The 19,726-nt window shown below is 45.9% G+C and overlaps 1 protein-coding gene, 1 long non-coding RNA gene and 1 other non-coding gene across 3 annotated transcripts; 1 reads left to right on the top strand and 2 right to left on the bottom strand.

Annotated features, from left to right (window-relative positions):
- The first annotated feature begins 1,145 nt into the window (after positions 1 to 1,145).
- On the top strand, positions 1,146 to 3,170 carry LOC124864465. Its single transcript, XR_007037309.1, has 2 exons — positions 1,146 to 1,644; positions 1,678 to 3,170. It is a non-coding gene; the product is annotated as an uncharacterized LOC124864465 (long non-coding RNA).
- On the bottom strand, positions 2,840 to 18,342 carry LOC124864463 (importin subunit beta-1). The gene is made up of 22 exons (XM_047359251.1): positions 18,092 to 18,342; positions 15,885 to 15,943; positions 13,621 to 13,803; positions 13,351 to 13,551; positions 12,583 to 12,735; positions 12,422 to 12,481; positions 12,251 to 12,340; positions 10,632 to 10,742; positions 10,447 to 10,548; positions 10,152 to 10,376; positions 9,890 to 10,081; positions 8,836 to 8,966; positions 8,245 to 8,392; positions 8,080 to 8,151; positions 7,858 to 8,002; positions 7,690 to 7,772; positions 7,140 to 7,247; positions 6,632 to 6,775; positions 5,218 to 5,323; positions 4,857 to 4,971; positions 4,480 to 4,641; positions 2,840 to 3,601 (listed from the first exon to the last, which is right to left on the bottom strand). Coding segments are annotated over exons 1-22 (2,631 nt in total). The 5' UTR covers positions 18,132 to 18,342; the 3' UTR covers positions 2,840 to 3,600.
- On the bottom strand, positions 5,042 to 5,182 carry LOC124865079. Its single transcript, XR_007037444.1, has one exon. It is a non-coding gene; the product is annotated as a small nucleolar RNA SNORA79 (small nucleolar RNA).
- Positions 18,343 to 19,726: the final 1,384 nt, after the last annotated feature.

Raw genomic sequence — 19,726 nt, 5'->3', positions numbered from 1 at the left:
GATCCAGAGAGCAGATATGAAGAGATGATTGATAATTCAGGAGATACTCTGCAGCTAATGGGACGTCAGGGACGGGTTCTGTCTCGGGTGTCTGCATACCAGGCTTTTAGAGTGTGTGTGGAGGTAGACCTCAACAGCTGCACTGTAGGGTTAGTCTATTCTGACTTTAGGTTTTCATCTGTATTAAATCAACGAGTTTCAGAGTTAGATTATGTCTCTCAACTTTCCAACCTTCTTAACTCATGATTCTTGTCTAGATGAACGGAGCCATGAGTGGAGACATGTCTCCTGTCAACTTTCAGAAATTATAAATCACTTTGCTGGTCCAAGAGGAACCACATGAATCCATTCATCCGTTGTTGGATCAGAACAATGAAGCTGCCCACGTTCTGGACAGTATCTGCACCCAGTACTTGGTCTGGGCTCCTTTTGCATTACTTTCTGCATCAGTGCAGCATGGCATGGAAGAGATCAGCTTGTGGTTCTGCTGAGGTGGTCAGTACACCCAGGTTGCTTTTGTTCAGGTCATCTGCACAGTTGGTTCTGATGTCTCTGTTTTTTGTCTGTGGTGCTGTGGGCTCACCACACCCCAGCGCCGTAGCAACCACTGGCCCTACATTTCTGGAGTCTCTGGATTCTGTCAGTCAGAATCAGTTTAGAGTTCCTAACAGTGCGATCAGAAACAAACTGATTGATGTCGACTTTTTATCCGTCAGAATTTGACATTCTGGACTGAGGTTCTTGTGTGCTGCTTGACCCAATGGTGAAATCTTGAATATGATGAATAAGAGCAGATCTAGGTTAACATTTCCTCCATGCCAGGAGGCATCAGCGAGCTCAATGTTGCCTTATTGTGCACACAGACCCATCAATGAGCCCAGTTGTTATGGTGGTCTTCTGATCTACTTCCAGTGTGTTCATAATTTATGGTCGTGCAAAATGGTGTAAATATACAAATAAATCTGTTAACATGAGACCTTTAGACTTTATAAAAACACTAGCAGTGGAATTATATTCATGATTTCTCAGTTTCAGGAAGTTCAATTAACACCTTTTAGAAGTGACTAATGGCCCCTTAATTAAGTTAGTGAATAATGCATAAAATACTGGTTTTATTTAACATGTGACTTTATTGCTTACTGTGCTGTAAATAAGTATGTGCTCCCTTCCAGATGAATCTAGTTTGTTTTCATCAGATCAGAAAAGACCTGAGTAAACACAGAAAGCTGTTTTTATCCTCATATTCAAACCTTTAGAATATTTTCACCCGATGAAAATTACTTGAGTTACTTTCTTATAGTATTATGAGACAGTAGCTCATTATGAGCTACTTTCTAATTGGACAATACCTCATAGTACCATGAAGCGGTATTTCATATTATAATGAGCCACTTTCTCCTGTTTATTAGATATGATCTCATTAATCCTACTAACCAGCCCTTCATGACTCAGCTGTTTAAATTTATTTTCTGGTCCATCAGCATGAGGTCTCCAACATTTGATGAAATAAACCATCAGAACAGATGAGAAATCTCACATTTTCCAACCTGAAACTGTTCTGTTCTTTACTCCATGAGCCACAAATTAAAAACGACTCCTTCAACCAGTCAATCAGCGCCCATCTGTTAGCAGGTTCGACTGAAGGTCAACGTGTCAGTTTCTGATGTTCGACTGAAGGTCAACGTGTCAGTTTCTGATGTCCTTTTCTTTTTACCAACATTTCTGCTTCACTCAGCAACACATCTCCTTAAATCTTAACTGCTTGGCCCATTTATAGACCTTTGAGAAAAGGGAATTATAAATAAAATATTTAAAATTGCCCTGATGGACCAACGACAATAAAAGCAGAGAAATCTTCGCCTGTAAACATCCAGGCAGCACAACTAAAACTTAATACAAGACTTAAAAACTAAAATAATTAAGACTCTTTATGACAGCAAAGTGTTCTCCAACACCTGAGTCAGATGAATGCCTTGATTACAGGCTTCTGCAGAGCTGATGGTGTGCTGAGGAGGTGAAGATGAAGGGATGCATCTAAAATCTGCAGGGTGGCAGCTCAAGAAGACTGGACCTCAACATCCCTACATGTGGACAGATCTTCACCAATTCATGACAGGATGAGCCTGAGCACCAAAGCATTAGACATACAATAGCTGGTTTCAACACTTCCCAGTAGCTGCAGATAAAATGAAGCGCTGCAGACATCTACTGTAGGTTTAATCTGGGAGCCATGTTGATCCATCTGACAGCAGGAGGTTCTGGACTAAAGCTCAGACCAAACCCAACTGTTCACTGGTAACTTCTTACCACTGCAGGACTTTCTCTTCCTCCCCGGCTCTCTTCTGTGGAGGTTTTGAAATCTGCAGCTGCTCTCAGATCAGATTTCATCATCAGAACAAGCAGCAGGTTCAGTACAATATAGACTTTATTAGTTCACTAAAGTTTAATATGAAATAAAAAGCAGATTGGCTTTAAATCATTCACAATTCAGTAATAATCGATATTCCAGGTTCATCATTTAACACAGGAAGTCCATCCTCCCTACAGCTGCTGCATCTTTACAAAATAAGAGCTGGAAACTCCCTCTCAGCGTTGATTATCGGGCTGAAAGCGATGTGATGCAGTCAGGCTGCACTGAGCGCGCTCACAGCAGCCAACGAACCCAGAACGCACACCAAGCCGTGAACTTACAAAAAAAAACAAAAAAAACAGGAGAAATCATGGTTCTTTGTGGTGTTGAGTAAACAGACAGACAGCAGGAGGCGCCAGAGTTCATTCCTATCAGAGTCCAGAACGATTTGAGTCCAGAAGAAGAGCGAAATCACCAGAACTGCTCGGGGAATGTTTCATATCATTTTATTGTTTTTAACTTTATTTTCTCATCATAGTAATGGAAAAATAGAACCTTTTACAAACGTCTTCAATTTCCTGAAATCTTTGAAACAAGCAAAAACGGTGAGTGACCCGTTCCCAACCCAAGTGCAGCGGGGAAATCAACGTGAAGCAGCTCACAGCACGCGCTTCCAGACCTTCAGCTATAACTATTCCCATTTGGCACTCGCTCCGCAGCACCGAGCTTTTACTCTGAAGGGCTTCAGTGCTGCTGCTGCCGGAGCGGGCGGAGCCGTTCGGCCGGCGTGTCTCCGTTTTAGTGCTCGGAAGAAGAAAAATAAGAGCAACAAAAATCTAAAGTTTTCCACAGAAGAAGTCCACAAAGTCGCTCGTTAATCTGATTCCACAAAAGTCTTCAGATTCCCCCCCTCCCCCTCCCCAAATGTTGGGGGAGGTGGAGGGTCTGTGACGTCATCGTGATGTCATACGAGGGGCCAGCTATACGGCGAGAGGGTGAAGAAGGGGTTTGTTTCTTTAAGGGGGAGTCAGTCTAGTCCACAGGCGTCCAGGAGGAAGGAGGAGGAGGAGGAGGAGGAAGAGGGGGTCGCCAGCTGGAACTGAAGGTGGTGTGATGTCATCATCTCTCGCGCTCACACAGACACTCATCTCACTTCACTTCTTCTGCTACAGCCAACGCCGCGACAGACAGAAGAGTTCATTCCAGACGATTCACTGATCTCACGTCGCTCTGAGTCCGGACCGCAGCGATCTGCAAACAACAAAACCAGAATCAGGAAACAAGAGGACAGGCTGGTCCATGATGTGCAGCCAATCAGGCCAGAGGTCCAATAGAAACACAGCTGAACTCAGAACACCCCTTTCAACTTCAGTCACCATGAACTTTGACCCCAGCACATCACAGTAGTAGAAAAATAAACATGGAGCCTAATTTCAACGTGGATTTTATTCTGTTGGTTTTATCACACCACATCCCTGTTTGGACCAGTTCCCCTGAACTTAGACTGCTGTATAGAAACGTGGTTCTTCTGGTTCACGGGTCAGAATCTGTTGTCATATTCTATTCCGTCTGGCTCCCCCTGTGGTAACAGTAATGAACTGCACCCACAGAGGACAGAGATGGTTGTGGACCATCTAAGCAGAACATTTGGATCTTAATTCCCTGAACAAATGCAGTTGGCACTTTAGCAATTTCTTGCTGCAGTGCATCATGGGCCTTGTAGTTTTGTCTCCATAAAACCAGAATTCCTCAAGCAGGACAAAAGCTGCCAGTGAATTAATGAAGATTGAAAAAAATGAACCAAAGTAGAGATGTAAGATGCTGGTGCAGAGTATCTGGGCATTGTCAGAACTTTAGGCTTGAAGAGCGGTTCTGAAATCTTTTTACAGCTGTTTTAGATACAGCAGCAACTGCAGATAGATTGACTCAACAACAGGAGTAAATAGTTTGGGCCGATCTTTAGTTAGTCGGCCCATTTAACCAACGAGACTTCCAGCTTCATGGCAGATAGTTAAAAGGTGACTGAGATCTTTCCAACATGTCCCTGCAGAATGGTCCAACTGTTCCTATGTGCTGAGGGTTAGGGTTAGGGTTTGACATCGCTCAGAGATCAGGGTGTTGGACCTCACCAGGCTTGGCTCTTGAGCTTGCGCAGCTCCTTGGTTGCCCAGGTGGCCAGCGTCTTGGTCTTGACGATTTTGGAGCGTCTGCCCTCTGTCAGAAGATCGTTAATGAGCGGACGCATCTCCACCAGCTGATTCATATCCTTACCGAAGGCGGTGCAAAGGTCTCTGCAGACACATATGAACACACATAAACACACTGAAAGCAGGAGCAGTGGGCCTGAGCTGCAGAAGGTTACTGGTCTCAGAAGCTGTGGTTAAGTTGTGCATCACAAAGTCAGCGTGGTGCATGATTTCTCCTCATGGACCAAACTCACACATTAGGAGGATCATGTCGTTTTTCTGCTCTAGCTGTGAGAAACCTGAAGCAGGGCCATTCTTACCCGATGAGTCCAGCAGCGTTGGCCACCACTCCATCAGAGTGGTCCTCATCCTCAGCGATGTGGTGGATGAAAGAGAGGATGAACTCCACGCGAGGCTGGACCAGCATCACATCAGCTGTAGAGGAGAAACAGGTAAGCATGAGGAGGCAGACTGGGTTTTCAAAGTTAAACTCAGGTTAAAATTCGTCTGTTGGGTCCCGCAAAACCAGGAAGCCGTTTTATTTTGGCCGGAGCCAGAAGCTTCCTGGGTGATAAAGACCCAGGTTTCTCTGCGACGTCGTAAAATCCTCCTGTTGGCCTGCAGACAGGAGGAGGAACCGACGTCGCCACTGATCAGAGACAGAGGAAGTGTTTGTCTTACGGTGGACGTTCTCCTGGTCTCCCTTCAGACCCTGGATGATCCCGGTGTAGGCCTCCAGGCAGCCTTCTCTCAGCTCGTTCAGGTAGTCCACCATGTCGTAGTCTGTCTGGAAGAGTTCACAGAACCACCCGGTCTGAGTCTTTCAGATTATTTTAAGAAAGAGCTCTTCACATTCAGCCACAACACCGCAGACAAAAACACGTCAGTATAAAATACACTGCTCTAAAAACTAAAGGAAACACTCAAATAACATCCTAGATCTGAATGAATGAAATATTCTCATTAAATACTTTGTTCTGTATAAAGTTAAATGTTCTGACAACAAAATCACACAAAAATCATCAATGGAAATCAAATTTATGAACCAAAGGAGACCTGGATTTGGAGTCACACACAAAATTAAAGTGTAAAAACTCACTAGAGGCTGATCCAACTTTGATGTAATGTCCTTAAAACAAGTTAAAATGAGGCTCAGTATTGTGTGTGACCTCCATGTGTCTGTATGACCTCCCTACAACATCTGGAGATGCTCCTGATGAGACGGTGGATGGTCTCCTGAGGGATCTCCTCCCAGACCTGGCCCTCCAAAGAAATGTCACCCCACACCATTACTGACCCACTACCAAACCAGTCATGCTGAAGGATGTTGCAGGCAGCAGATCTCTCTCCACGGTGTCTCCAGACTCTGTCATGTCTGTCACATGTGCTCAGTGTGAACCTGCTTTCATCTGTGAAGACCACAGGGCGCCAGTGGAGAATTTACCAATCCTGGTGTTCTCTGGCAAATGCCAAGCGTCCTGCACGGTGTTGGGCTGTGAACACAACCCCCATTTGTGGACGTCAGGCCCTCATACCATCCTCATGGAGTCGGTTTCTAACCGTTTGTGCAGACACATGCACATTTGTGGCCTGCTGGAGGTCATTTTGCAGGGCTCTGGCAGTACTCCTCCTGATCCTCCTTGCACAAAGGTGGAGGTAGCGGTCCTGCTGCTGGGTTGTTGCCCTCCTACGGCCTCCTCCACGTCTCCTGGTGTACTGGCCTGTCTCCTGGTAGAGCCTCCAGGCTCTGGACACTACGCTGACAGACACAGCAAACCTTCTTGCCACAGCTGGCATTGATGTGCCATCCTGGATGAGCTGCACTACCTGAGCCACTTGTGTGGGTTGTAGAGTCCGTCTCATGTTACCACGAGTGCAGCAATTAAACCACTGAATGTCATCAGCATAAACCAGCTGTAGGAGACGCCATAGAAAGACTAAATAAAAGCTGCTGGAGGACATGTTGAAGGCAGAATAGTGATGGACCCAGTAGAGACTTGGGTTTAAAGAAGAGTTCCACTTCACCGTGGTCCTGCAGGTATGAACTCACAATCTGAGACAGGGTCACTTGTGAGGAAGAACCTCCTGAGCTTACCTTGTCCACCTGAGCCTGGGAGGCCTGCTGCAGGGTGTCCAGAACAATGTCCAGGTACTTCTTAAACTCTCCTCCAATGGCCAGAGCGATATCTCCGAACGCACAGAGGATCTGAGGCTTCACTGAGCGGTGGACGTTCTCGTTCTGAAAACAGACACATGGAATGAGCCGGGTTCTTCAGGACAGAGAAGGTTTTACAGCAATGAGAGAGCACAGAGAGCAGACCACATGGTGTGTGCTGAAAATACCCAGTTAGACCAGGTCTGTAAGATCATCTGAAAATGATCTTCAGCTTCGAGCATCAACAAGCTGCAGGTTTCAATCTAAAACCCGTAAAAAAAACAGACCTTTGAGGAAGTTCTGTTGATGCAGGAGCTGCAGGAACAGTGTGGAGGTCTCAGATAAATGTGGTAGGTTTACATCACAGTCAGAGTGGTGCATGGTTTATCATCACAGACCAGCTATCAGTGCATCAGTAAAAAACCAGGAGGATCCTGGTGTTCCTCACCCCCAGGTTCTCCAGGAGAAGCTGCATGATCTCGTCACAGTAAGGCAGGATGTTGGATTGAAGAGCTCTGCAGAGGTCACACACCAGACCCACCGCAGCGAGACACACCTGCAGCAACACACACACAATGTAACAATTCAACAACTGTTTCCACACCGCGTCAATCAACCAGAGACTGAAAGCAACTGGTTTCAGATCCTGGAAAACCCAATTTTCTTCCCAGTCATTAAATGCATCAAGACTAAGAAAACAATTAATTAACAACGTATGAATTAAACCATCAGAATTTACTTTGAGTTCAGTAAAACTTGGAGACAAAAGCTTTGATGCATAAATGGAGACAATCTGCCAATTCCTTCATGTTCTGATGGATCTACTCATTTTTGTTCGTGTCTGAGTTCTTCATTTAGATTAGCGCTTTATAGACACAGCAGGTCCAGTTTTAAACATCTCGGAGGGTAAAATGTGACGCATCAAATAAAGGATGTAATTAAATCTAATCTTTATGACTTTATAAAGTCTCCACCCAGATGGGAAAATAAAAACAGACCTGATACTCGGCGTAGTTCTTCAGTCCGATGGCCAGGAAAGGCTTGAAGGCATCCATGTATTTCTGGAAGTCGCTTCCCAGAACTGAAACGAGCATCAGAGACACGGTGAGCTCCAACCAAAGCCACCTGGAAAAACAAGACGCTGCAACGACCCAGCGGGTTCGTACCTTCTACCAGCGTGGAGACGGCCATCAGAGCGTCCTCCTGAACGCCTCCGGACCCCGCGGTGCTCTGGAACATCCTCAGCAGAGATGCCATCACCACATCCGAGATCTGCAGGGCGTCCTGGTGCTGAACCTTCCGGAGAACGTTCTGCAGGGGAACCGGAAATGTTCAGTAGACCTTCAAAATAAAAGCGTGACTGTATGAGTTCAGGGGTGAAGTCTCACCTGAAGTGTGGCGCAAAGCAGCGACTGCAGGTCATTGAACTGGATCCGGTCCGAGGTGCTCTGGATATGAGACTGCACACAGGAAGACAGCATCACCCAGGACATCCTTTCAAATTAAAAGCTGCAGTGTTGAATGCCTCTGGTGTTCCAATCATGGTGACTCACCTCCATCTGCAGGACCTGCTGCAGCCGCTCCATGATCACCAGCGTGGTCTTCTGGACTGCAGGGTAGCAGTCTTTGGCACTGTTCTTCACGATCTCCATCAGAGCTTCATAGGCAGCTGAACGCAGGTTGTTCTGGTGGCCGTCGGGCCTGAGGGGGCGGAAGCACGGCAGAGAGACACCTTAAAGGAGAATCCCCTTCTAAACTTGTGAGCTTAGCTGCTCTGACAGGCTTCATGTGGACTTTCTGCTGCAGAAAGTCTCCATGGAGAATTAATCTATAGAACAAATTCAGTCACATTTCCTGCATTAAAGAACCCAAACCCAACCAGGGATGGATGCTGTCAGTCCTGTCCTGCTCCATATATCATCAGAACGCTAGAAGATGTGTCTTCAGACTGAAAACACCCCAGATTCCATGGACTGTCTGTATTCCCACACTTCTTCATTCTGCTGAAGCTCTGAACCCACAGTTCTGTTCAGGTTCTCAGAACTAAAGGCAGTAAGATAAAACTTACTGTATCTTCAGAAACAGGAAGTGGCCACAGAGCAGATATACAGTCAGCTGAAACCTGGAGCAGAGCCGGTTCCTACCTGTCGGTGGTCTCCAGGAGCTTCTGGACAATGATTTCAAAGGACGAGGACAGGCAGTAGGTGCTGGGCTCCTCCTGGTCCTCTGCAGCATCGGTTGCTTCGTACGCCGCCTCAGCCAGAGACGAGAAGGCCTGATGGAGGACAGTGTGTTTCAGTTAATTATGGAGTGTTCATGGCAGAAGATAAACCCAGCATCAGGTCTTCTGAAGAAGCTTTGTCCTCCTGCTTCAGCTTCAAGCTGAATAATCATTTCTGTGTGAACCAAGCATGTGGTGCTTTTCCAGGTGTTTCCTGTTCCTACTGCTGAAGTTTCCAGATGAAATGCCAGAGTGACTCGAGTTGTCTTCTAGCTGTGTGGACCTTCCCTTCTCATCGGGCAGAACTTTCTCTTTTTATCTTTTCTAGTGCTCCTCTGTCATGTGGGGTCCAGCAAGGCTCGATTCTTGTCCCCTCCTTTAGTTTCTCTATTTGTTGCAGCTTGGAGCTGTTGTAGCTCAGCACCAGTTATCCTCCCACTGCGCTGCTGATGATCCACTGGTCTCTGAAGCCAGACAGAACGGCTCTGCTGAATGTAACTGGTGGACTGAAACTGGCCGTTTGATGAAGGGAACGTTTTATTTTTTAGATGAATTTATTCCAAAAATGATTTTAGGTTGATATTAAACTGTTAAATAGTCCCTGATTCCCGGCTCTCACAAGGAATGTTGCTTTTCTGGTTTAAAGCAAACTAATTAAGATTATTTTGAACATCTGTGTTAATGCTGTACGGTGGGACTTTTACTGCAGATTATTCCACCATCAGAACCTCCAGCAGGTCCAGAACCAAAAGGTTTGTCAGCTCAGTTTTTAATCAAATAAAGATTCTGGTCCCGATTTCGGATCAGCAGCACAGAAACTAAAAGGTTCCCAGCAACCCTGTAGGGTCTGCAGCTCTCTGTGGGAATGTATGTAAATTATTTTTCCCTGAACCACACTGTTGGACCGCTGTTAAAGAAAAACATGTTAGCTTGGAGATTGGATCAGAACCCGCCCGTGCACAGGCCCTTCACCTCACCCAGCAGACGTTGGAGGCCACCCTGGGCTCGGCACCCAGGCCCTCAATCAGACACTGCAGCAGGGGGGCCAGGTAGACTTCGTTGATGGCAGCTTCTGGCTGCAGCTCGCAGATCCGGCCCATGGTCCACGCCGTGGTGTCCCTCACCACCACGCTGGGGTCTTTCATCAGCTCAATCAGTGTGGGCATAGCCTGTAGGGAGCAGCGTGGTCAGAGACTCGCTTCTACAAGATCAGGTGAACTTCCTGCAACAGCGGCTCACCTGTATGACAAGTGGTTTGAGCTGGTTCAGGTCGGGCCCTTCCAGAATGGAGCCAAAGGCCATGATGGAGGCGTCTCGGTACCGCCAGTCTGGGTTTTTGATGTTCTCCTTGATGAAGGGCAGAACGTGGGGAACCACATCGTCTTCGCAACAGGTGGCCAGCAGCATCAGACACACGCCTGCAGCCTTGCAGGGGTTCCAGTCATCGTCGTCATCGTTCTCGTCCTGCAGACACATGAACGGTCACACACAGACTCGCACTGAGCGCGTGCAGACAGAGCAACGGGTACAGCACCTGTTTGGCCAGGGTCTGGGTCAGGATGGGGACTAGGTACTGCAGCGCTCCTTTCGCGTAGAACTTACTGGTGTGCTCAGGGGGGCGTCCCTGCTCCGAGGCCTGCCATTGGCCAAGAGGAAACAGGAAGAGATGATCAGAGAAACGGAAATTGACAGAGTGTCCAAAAAAGACCTGAAACACACCTCTGAGGCCTCGATGGCCAGGTCCATCTCCTCATCACAGACGTTCGACCAGAACTCGATACCCTGCAGAGCCACCTCATCGATGTCGCTCTTCATCGCCTCGATGGTGATCTGAACCAGAAGAGCACATCAGAGGTCAACTTAACCTCATTTAGAAATGTTTCTGCTCCGAACCACCAGAGCTAACTGCTGCTGTGGCTCCAACATTAAACCTGAGGAGGGGCGTCAACCATCTCAGGAGCAAACAACGAATTACTTGAATAATGTCTGACCGACAGATCCTGAATTTTCTTCCAACTTAAACACATCTAGCGTCCACAATGTTGCAAAGACAACAGATTTTCTCTGTTCTCAGACTTTTGTCAAATTCAAACCATCATTATGAGTTTATGGGAGATGTTTCTGCAGTGGTCAGACTTTAAATATATAAGCTGGAGGGACAGGAAGGAGATGATGTTTAGACAATATTAAGTCCAGTAATACAGTCCGATATTTCCTTTTCCAATTTATCTGGACCCGATAAATACTGAAATGAAACTCCAGAGTTCTCCAGACTGCAGGGGGCCTCATCTGTGATGCCAACAAGGTTTATTTTTATTGATAAAAGCAGGTCTTCAGTATGTCAAAAACAGCACCCCTAGTGGAAACATGGGTTCACACCAGGAGGAGTTGGCAGATCCAGAACTCAGCCACAGGTTCAACGCTGAAGGACTAAACCAGAGGTAATAATTTCTCTCATTTACTGTAATATTTAATGAGCAGACAGAGCTGTAGACTGGACCTTATTCTGGTAACGCCAGGCAGAAGTTCATGCTTCCTAAATCAGCTCCAATGTTTTTGGAGACACCCGATTATCCATAATTATTTACCAGGACTCTTCAACACAGTAACCAGCAGTTTACTCAAAGGTTCTCCAGCAGAAGCCCACACATCTCCATCTCCTGAGTGGTCACGTGAACCCAGATCATCCCTCTCAGCAGGGGACAGTCATGAGTCAGTGTCCTTCAATTAAAGCTCAGGTCAAACTAAAGAACAGAGCTGAGGGATGTCAAAAGTCAAATCTGCACATTCCTGAAAGAAACATGTAATGTTGCTGAATTCTTCAAAAACCAGATATGATGAAAGGTTCTGAACTATGAACAACAGACCTGAATACATCAGTCCTACAGTGAACCATGGTGGTGGCAGCATCATGATGTGGGACAGAAAATCTAGTCAGAGGACGATGGATGGAGCCAAATCCTGGTCAATCCTGGAGGAAACCCTGTTAGAGGCTGCAGAAGACCTCCGACTGGAGTGGACCTTCCAGCAGGACAACTAGGAATCTTTCTCCTTCCACTACTTTGTGTTGGACATGAAATCTTAATCAAACACCCTGAAGTTTGTGGTTGGATGGAGGCATCCTGCAGGGATGTTACTGTTTCAGTCTGGCTGCTGCTTTCTCATCCAGATCCGATCTCTCATCCTGTCCAGTTAACGCTTAACAACATAATCCTGAAGTTTGACCCAAACCAATCAATCCTTGTATTTGGTTTATTCTAGTTCCTCTCTTAATCAGCGCCTGTTTTAAAAAGCCAGAGGACGAAGAGTTTCGGACCAGATCTGTCGAAGTTTCTTACCGCAAACAAGGCGGGGCCCATGTACGTCTCCATGTACTGATAATACAGGGACATGATCTTCACCAGGTTCTGCAGGGCTGCCACGCGCACCTGAGTACAGGAAGAGGAGATGGGAGGAGTTAAAGACGGATCAGCTGAACAGGAGCTTTACCGGGTCGTGATAGGACTCACTCTGGTGTCGGGACACTGGGTCGCTTCACAGACCACCTGCATGATGAAGTGTCTCTCCGTCTGAAAACACACACAGGTCAACTCAGCATCCTGCTTTGCTGCTCATACACCTCTACACTGAAAATCAGCCGTGTCCCTGAGCGCTGGTTCTGGTTCTGCACCTCTTTGTCGAAGTTGGCTCTGGTGAACTCCAGCGAGTTGAGCAGCGCGTTGGTGGCGGCCAGCTTCACATTGTTGCTGGGCTCCTCCTTCCTCATGCCCTGGATGATGGCCGTCAGGATCTGATTGGCGGTCTCCTGCAGCTGCTCGGGATCCTGCGGAAATACATCACGGCAACATTCAGACATTGGATCCGTTCAGAACCGCCAGAACGATCAGGACCGGATGGCTGCTTCTGACCTCAGTCTGACATATGCCACCAAACAGCACAAACCCAGATTCAACTTTCAAATACATCACCAAGGTTTCTGTGACTCTCATTTTTAAGGCCTAAAACCTCAACAGTTTGAGACGTTGCAGAAACCGTGACCTTCAGGTGACGGCGGTGCATCCTCAATCTTAGAGGATTGCAGATATAAACCAATCATCTACATAATCACAGTGGACCCATCAAACACTCCCTAAACCTGAGGAAACTGGTTCTGCAGAAAAGATGTTGCTAACGCATCTAGCTTCTCTTCTGGGTCAGCTCAGTTATTGAAAGGTCCTGCCTTCAGGGTCTCTGTACCTGTAACACATTAACCTGAGAAGGTAAAGAGGTGGTCAAGTTTTATTATGCCAAAAATAGCTTCATTAATAAAACATTGCAGTCATGGAAATGATGTTTCCTTGAAGCAACATGATGGTGGGATCCAGTTAGTGCCAGTAAGGAAAAGACCACCAGGAACCAACAGCTGCCTGATGTGATCTCAATGTGTGCTACCACTCACAATGTCCTGGCAGATGTATCCAATGGCCTCCAGCGTGGACTCCTTCATGTGCTCGGTGCTGGATGGGTCCGTGACGTTGGCTACCAGCTGCGGGATCAGCTCGGGCCACTGGTTTACGGGAATCTCTGCACAGGCGATGCCAGCAACACACTGCGAAGCCGAGCTGGGCCGGTACGTCTCTGTGCCCAGAGTTTGTAGAACCTGCCGGACATAGATCAGGGTTAGTGGGAGAACTTCCAGCAGATCTGAAGAGGGTCGGCGAGTACTTACGTAGTTCTTGATCTCGCGGCGAGCGTTGGTGTCTATAGCCAGCCATCTCTGCTGGTACTGCGATTTCACATCAGGGTCTTTGGAGGTCAGAGAGTTCTTCACCTGCAGACCTGCAGCCACTCGAGCCACCTGCGTGTTGCCGGGGTTTGCTAGCACCTTGGACAGCTCCACCAGGAAGGTGGGCTGGAGGAGAAACAGAGGGAACCAGCTGAGTCAACATGTTCTGCTTCCTAAATGACCTTTAAATGTCAGAGCAAGGAAAATATCCTTGAATAAATGTGTCACAGCATGTTAACCCGCTGGGTCAGTTTGTCAGAATGAGTGTTTCACTCATGTTGGTTTTTATTCTGTGTTCAAAATGCAAAAAGGCCTTCCCTAAATAACGTCGAACGTTTTAAGACGTGAATTTGAACACATTCTTAAGACTTTTTTTTTTTTTTGCAAATAAACCACTGAAATAGAACAATTCAGCACCTTCCTTTTACTCTAGTATATAATCTGTGATTATTTAAAACTTTAGTCAGAGTTAAGCAGAGAGTTTCTGGTTTTCTCTGAGGTCTGATCTGCACCGATTATGAGTTCAACAATGTACAGCTGCAGGTTCTGCCAAAAATAGAGTAGTTTAGCCTGATTTTTATTGAACTGTGAAGTGCATCACACTGCATGCTGCTGGTTGGTGCGTTTACAGCCAGAAGATGGTGGGAGTTCATAGATCAATGATAGTTTAATGAACAGCGAGGAAAGCATCTAACCTGCTTATCACTGATCAAAGTTGATCCTTGGAAAGTTGGTAGACTCTGATCTCTGGCCAACTGTGCTTTGAAAATACTCAGTGACCCACAATGCACTGGGAATTTCTGACTTCATGTTTGTGCTAGCATGTCAAGCAGTCCTAATCCTTCCTGAATCTGCTCCACACCCTCAGATCATACAACAGTTCAACAGTGTGACCCAACTGGAGGTCGAGTCTTGTTCTAAACACCAGAAACTGAAATCAATGAGTCCACAGGAGCCTGAAGCAGAAACTAAAACCTTTAATGTTCAAACAGCAGGATGGAGACAGAGATCTTTAGCCCTGATTATCAGCACCAGAGGGCAGCATATTTGCAGCTTTGTTTTAATCAGGTCTGTAGTGACTGCTGGCAGGTTTCATCCAATAAGCCAGATTTTGTGTGATTTTCTTCCACGAATCAACTCTGAAGCTGCTGGAGATGTTAGGATTTCTGATCCCAACTACCTGAAGTCCTCCACTCTATAAACATAACGTACATTTGTAGCGTTTAGTCAGTAAGACGACTGGTAACCTTCAACTATTCACACAGAAACTAAACGTCTGCTGGTCAGAACATGATTGAAGCCTGATGGAGTCCTTACTGCTGTAGACTACACGAAGCAGGCGACACATGAAGAAAAGCAGTCAGTGAGCATTAAGCCATAAATCCCCACATGCTTTATCTCCTGTCATAATGCACACCGCATATAAACTCAAATATCCCAGCAGCATTCTGGGACTGAACTTTACTTTCTCTGCAGGAGGCGCCACCTGCTGGCCAAAGGAAGCACACTAAAAGGAAACGGTGCCAATTTAAGATGAATAAAGTCACAGCCTGGACAATAGAGCCAATCAGGCCACCCAATCATCTCACTGTAAACGTCTCAGTGTGACTAAAGATTTCAGTGATCCATTTAGATCTGTGCAGGGTTCTGGACCAGCTAAGAGCAGAGTTATGTCACCTCCTCCATCATCACATCCATGAGATACTAATAATAGTTCTATTGGAGTTACTTTTGCTGTTAAATTATTCACTTAGACAACAAACTTACTAGCAGAGCCTGATAACCTTCTGGACCTACGGAAGGTTTATTTTTAGCTTCAAGAAGATAAGACGAGGAACCTGGAATCTCATATGTAAAACTTGGACCAATTAAAGCAAATTCCATGTTTTTCCTGTACTTTGAGACTGTGAAGAAACCTGGTGTAATTGTTAGGAGAGATTGCTAAGATCATTCACAAACCTGTTTTTAATCCGCTGGGATTTGTTGGATGATTCTTTAGAATGATCGAAACCCACTAATTGACTTTCAAACAGTGTGTGTAATAAGATGCTGGTCCCTGTTAGTGTAACTGGGCTCACTGTGGCTAAATGAGTGTGTAGATGTGTGTTACAGGAGAGAAAGATGCAGGTCTAGTTTCAGCTTCCCAGAGCTCCTCGCCCTCTACCTGCAGGACCTCCACCTCCTCCACAAAGCGCCCTAGTACTAACCAGGTTCTCTATCGCCGCCTGCTCCAGAAACTTCTGCGCCGCCTCCAGTTCATGCCGATCTGAGGACAGAGAGGAAGAAGTTATTCTTGAGGAGCAGTTGATATCTAACTGCGCTCTTGGACCGTAGCAGGTCCTTGTAGACAGGTTCAGATCGGGTTCATCGTTTGGAGATGCTGCCCAACTGAAGACCAGAGAGGTGCTAATGTTCACTGAGTGGTGAGGAAAACATGGAGAAGCAGTAGCAGAGAGGGACATGTGGGCCAAGCAGTGCAGATTCTGGATTTCCCTCCTTGACATGTGACCCTGCCTTATATTAGTGGAAGATGATTGATGAAAGGAGATTTTTGTATTATGTGAACTGAAGTTACACTTCTGTGTTTTCACCAGTAAAGTTGACACAAACCCTGAAACAAAAGCATCTATTCGGTGTAAAATAGGCTCATAACCTTTTAGAGAAATGCAATAATGCAAATGTAAGAACAATGTGATTTACAATAAATATACGCATACATAAAACAGTGTTAACATCTTTTTGCTTTGAGTTCAATGCAAACACAGACCCCAGATAGCGTTTGATTTATTCAGCTACTGGAAGAACTCATTTCCATCTCAACACAAACTGTTTAACTACAGTCTGATGGCATTAGAGCTTAAATGCATGGCTGCTAATATTAATTGCAGCTCAAGCAGTTCTGTGCAATACTAATATAATATGTAGTCATGTTGTAATAACAATAAATCTGTGATAATCAGTGTAAAACAATACTTTAGCCCAGGTTTGATCCGTTTCAGTGATGTAATTTTCAGACCCCATGGAGAAAAAATACACGCCATCTCTCATTTTGCAAAGAGCATAAAGGGTTTATTAATCGTATCTCTAGATTGGATTGTTTTATGGTGAATTAACAGCCTCTAAAATACTACAGAACTGAGTTTTCCAGAATCTGCCCATAATGTCAAAAGGTTCTGAACAGTGCAACGTTTTCACATGTGACATGATCCAAGGTGGTCTACATGCCAAACAAGTGATGAAGTTACCATTCTCAGCAGTTTTACAGGTCATTGATTTAATAATTGAGTCTAGGTTTGATCAGTTTAAATATTTCTTTTTTCAAGATGGACGCCATCTAAATGGACTTCTGGTTTGAATGCAAAAACACAACAACACAGAATTCAAACTTATTAAAAGTTTACAAAGAAAAAACTGAGACTAGAATGTGGTACACGGAGTTAACATTCTAACAAACTGATTTCTACCTGATGTGTTTGTTTGGAATGGACCAGCCCAAGGTTCATGTATTTACTTCTTACCTGACCCAAGGTGGTCTAGTTAAAGCCTTTACAGCTGCAGCTGAGAAGCTGTGTTTTAAAAAACATTTATTGTACAATAACTCAGTCCAGATTTGATTAATTTCTTGTGGATTTGGAGCCAAAGCTACTCTAAGTTTGTGCAGACTCCCTAAAAACAGTCAAACAGCCTTTTAATCCGCAGTTAAGAATCAGATACCAGCTTCGATGCAGTCTAAACTCTCGTGAAACGGCTCAGCAGCGGATCCACATTTGAGTGGTCCATTTCCACGCCGTCACGTTTCCACGCAGGAACAGCCCGCTCTGCAGTAGAAACCCGCCGAGGATCTAACATGTGTGTTAGCTGCTAAAGCTAGCCGCTGACCGGAACACGAACGGTTCCGGGGACGGGAGTCGGTACAACTGGAAAAAACGGCTCTAAGTTTAGCGTTAACAACCCAGAACATCCAACACATTAACCTAGAACAGTTCTTCCTTTCTGTTTCAGTTCTGGACACTGAACCGGAGAAGGAGGCCGACGGTGTAAGTCAGCCGCGCTAATAGGCTAACAGAGAGGCTGCACTGGGCATGGGCAGGGTCGGGGTCCGGTTCAGCCTCCCCCACCTGCCACATCACCCCTCGAGTGACCTGGACACCATAATTATGCTCTCTTGTTATTTTCAGACTGGGTCAGAACACCCTGGTTGGTTTATATTATCCTAAGATAGTGCCTAAAGTCCGACCAGAGTGCGGAGTCACTCGCCGCGACAGGCCTCAGTTAGCTCACTTAGCATTAGGAGCTAATAGCTCCTTCCGCCCTTAGATAAGCCTTCTCTCGCTACTCCACCACCACCCCTCCGTCGGTACCGAACAGAGAGCCCCAGGGCCGACTGGATAAACCGATACAACCTGGTACTTACCCGGAGAGACGGTTTTTTCCAGGATAGTGATGAGCTCCATCCTGTGGCCCGGCTGCTCCTACTGCTGCTGCTGCCGACGCTCTTCACTTCGTCAGGTTTGATAACAACGAAGGATCTGGTTCCTTGGAGCCCAGTCTGAGGCAGCCACAGAGCAGGTTCGGCTGGGCTCGGTTAGATTCGTTTGGGATTTACTCGGACGATGCAGGAAACGTTGACGGCCGCAGCTCGCAGAAACGCCGCCCGTTCGCGAGGGAAAGGAGCGCGCGGTTCTCTCACGCGGAGGGATATCACGCACTGACGTAAGTACGGCGTCACAATCACTTCTTTAGTCGCGGACTCATATAGCAGGATGAGAACATTAGCGCCACCTCCCGCTGCGGAGGGTGTATCATCCAACAGAAGTGGTATCACTGGGACTGCCGTGTGGAGCTCTTGATCATTGATCTGTACTCAGATATATGCTATACTAAAACAAGCTAATCACACATGTTTCTGTATTTTGTGCTTTCAAACACTGCAGCTACCTGCTGATTAAATGAGTCTGTTTAGTAGTATATATGTAGTCTGTGTGTTAGAGTGAGAAAGATTTGACAAGATACAAACGGAAATTTGAAGAAGATAAATTTTCCTGAAACTATTGTCAGATAATCTGAGTAGATACAAAAAAAAAAATTTCATTTAAAAACTCAATCCAGACCAACATGACCCTATGTGAAAAAGTAACTGTTCCCTAACCATAATAACTAGTTATTTATGAGTCTTTTCTATTACTGTGGAGGAATTCTGACCAACTCTGCTTTGAAGAATTGTTTTAATTCAGCATCACTGGAGGGTTTTCGTGCATAAACGACCTGTTTAAGGTCATGCCACAGCATCTCTATCAAATGGATGTCCAGACTTTGACTAGGCCTCTCCAAAAACTTCATCCATCCATTTTAGGATTTTAGGAGATAGGCACCAGCAGGGAAGCTGGTGCCTATCTCCAGCAGTCTATGGGCGAGACGTGAGGTGCATCCTAGACAAGTCGCCAATCCATCGCAGGGCAACATAGAGACACACAGGACAAACAACCATGTGCAAAACCCATCCAGAGAGACCAGTTAACCTAACACTCATATTTTTGGATTATTGGAGGAAGCTAGAGTACCCTGAGAACATGCAAACTCCCAAGTCAGGAGTCAAACTCAGGACCTTCTTGCTGCAAGGCAACAGTGCTACTAACTGCACCACCTTCATTTTGTTTTTATTTTATTTTTAAACCATTCCAAGATGACAATGTGCTTCGAATCATTGTTCTGCAGCATAACCCCACTGAGCTTGAATCTAAGGTCAACAATCGTTTAACATGCTGCTGCCAGGCTTCTGACAAAATCCTCCAAGTTTTCACATGTGGCTCCAATCTTGATGTAGTTACGCTGGCGTCAGGTTTATTTTAGAGTGCAAGTTAAGATTCTTCTACTGACTTGGAGAGGGCTTCAAGGATAGGCACCAGGTTATGTAAGCAGGCCTCTTCACCCACATGTCTCTGGCAGGTCCCAGAGGTCCTGTGACCAGGGCCTGCTGATGGTTCCCCATACTAATATAAAAATAAAAGGAGACAAAACTTTCTGTTCAGCCCAGACTCGGTGGACTTAT

The sequence above is a fragment of the Girardinichthys multiradiatus genome, chromosome Y (assembly GCF_021462225.1).
Source record: "Girardinichthys multiradiatus isolate DD_20200921_A chromosome Y, DD_fGirMul_XY1, whole genome shotgun sequence".
In the NCBI taxonomy this organism is placed as follows: Eukaryota; Metazoa; Chordata; class Actinopteri; order Cyprinodontiformes; family Goodeidae; genus Girardinichthys; species Girardinichthys multiradiatus.
The sequence above is the reverse complement of the archived record's forward strand: the minus strand, read 5'-3'. Positions and strand labels throughout refer to the sequence as shown.

Coding starts and splice junctions, on each gene's coding strand:
- LOC124864463 (XM_047359251.1), bottom strand. CDS start 18,131: ATGGAGCTCATCACTATCCTGGAAAAAACCGTCTCTCCGG. Junction 12,341..12,421: donor CCCAGTGTCCCGACACCAGA/GTGAGTCCTATC, acceptor TCCTGTACTCAG/GTGCGCGTGGCAGCCCTGCA. Junction 10,377..10,446: donor CCCAGACCCTGGCCAAACAG/GTGCTGTACCCG, acceptor ATGTGTCTGCAG/GACGAGAACGATGACGACGA.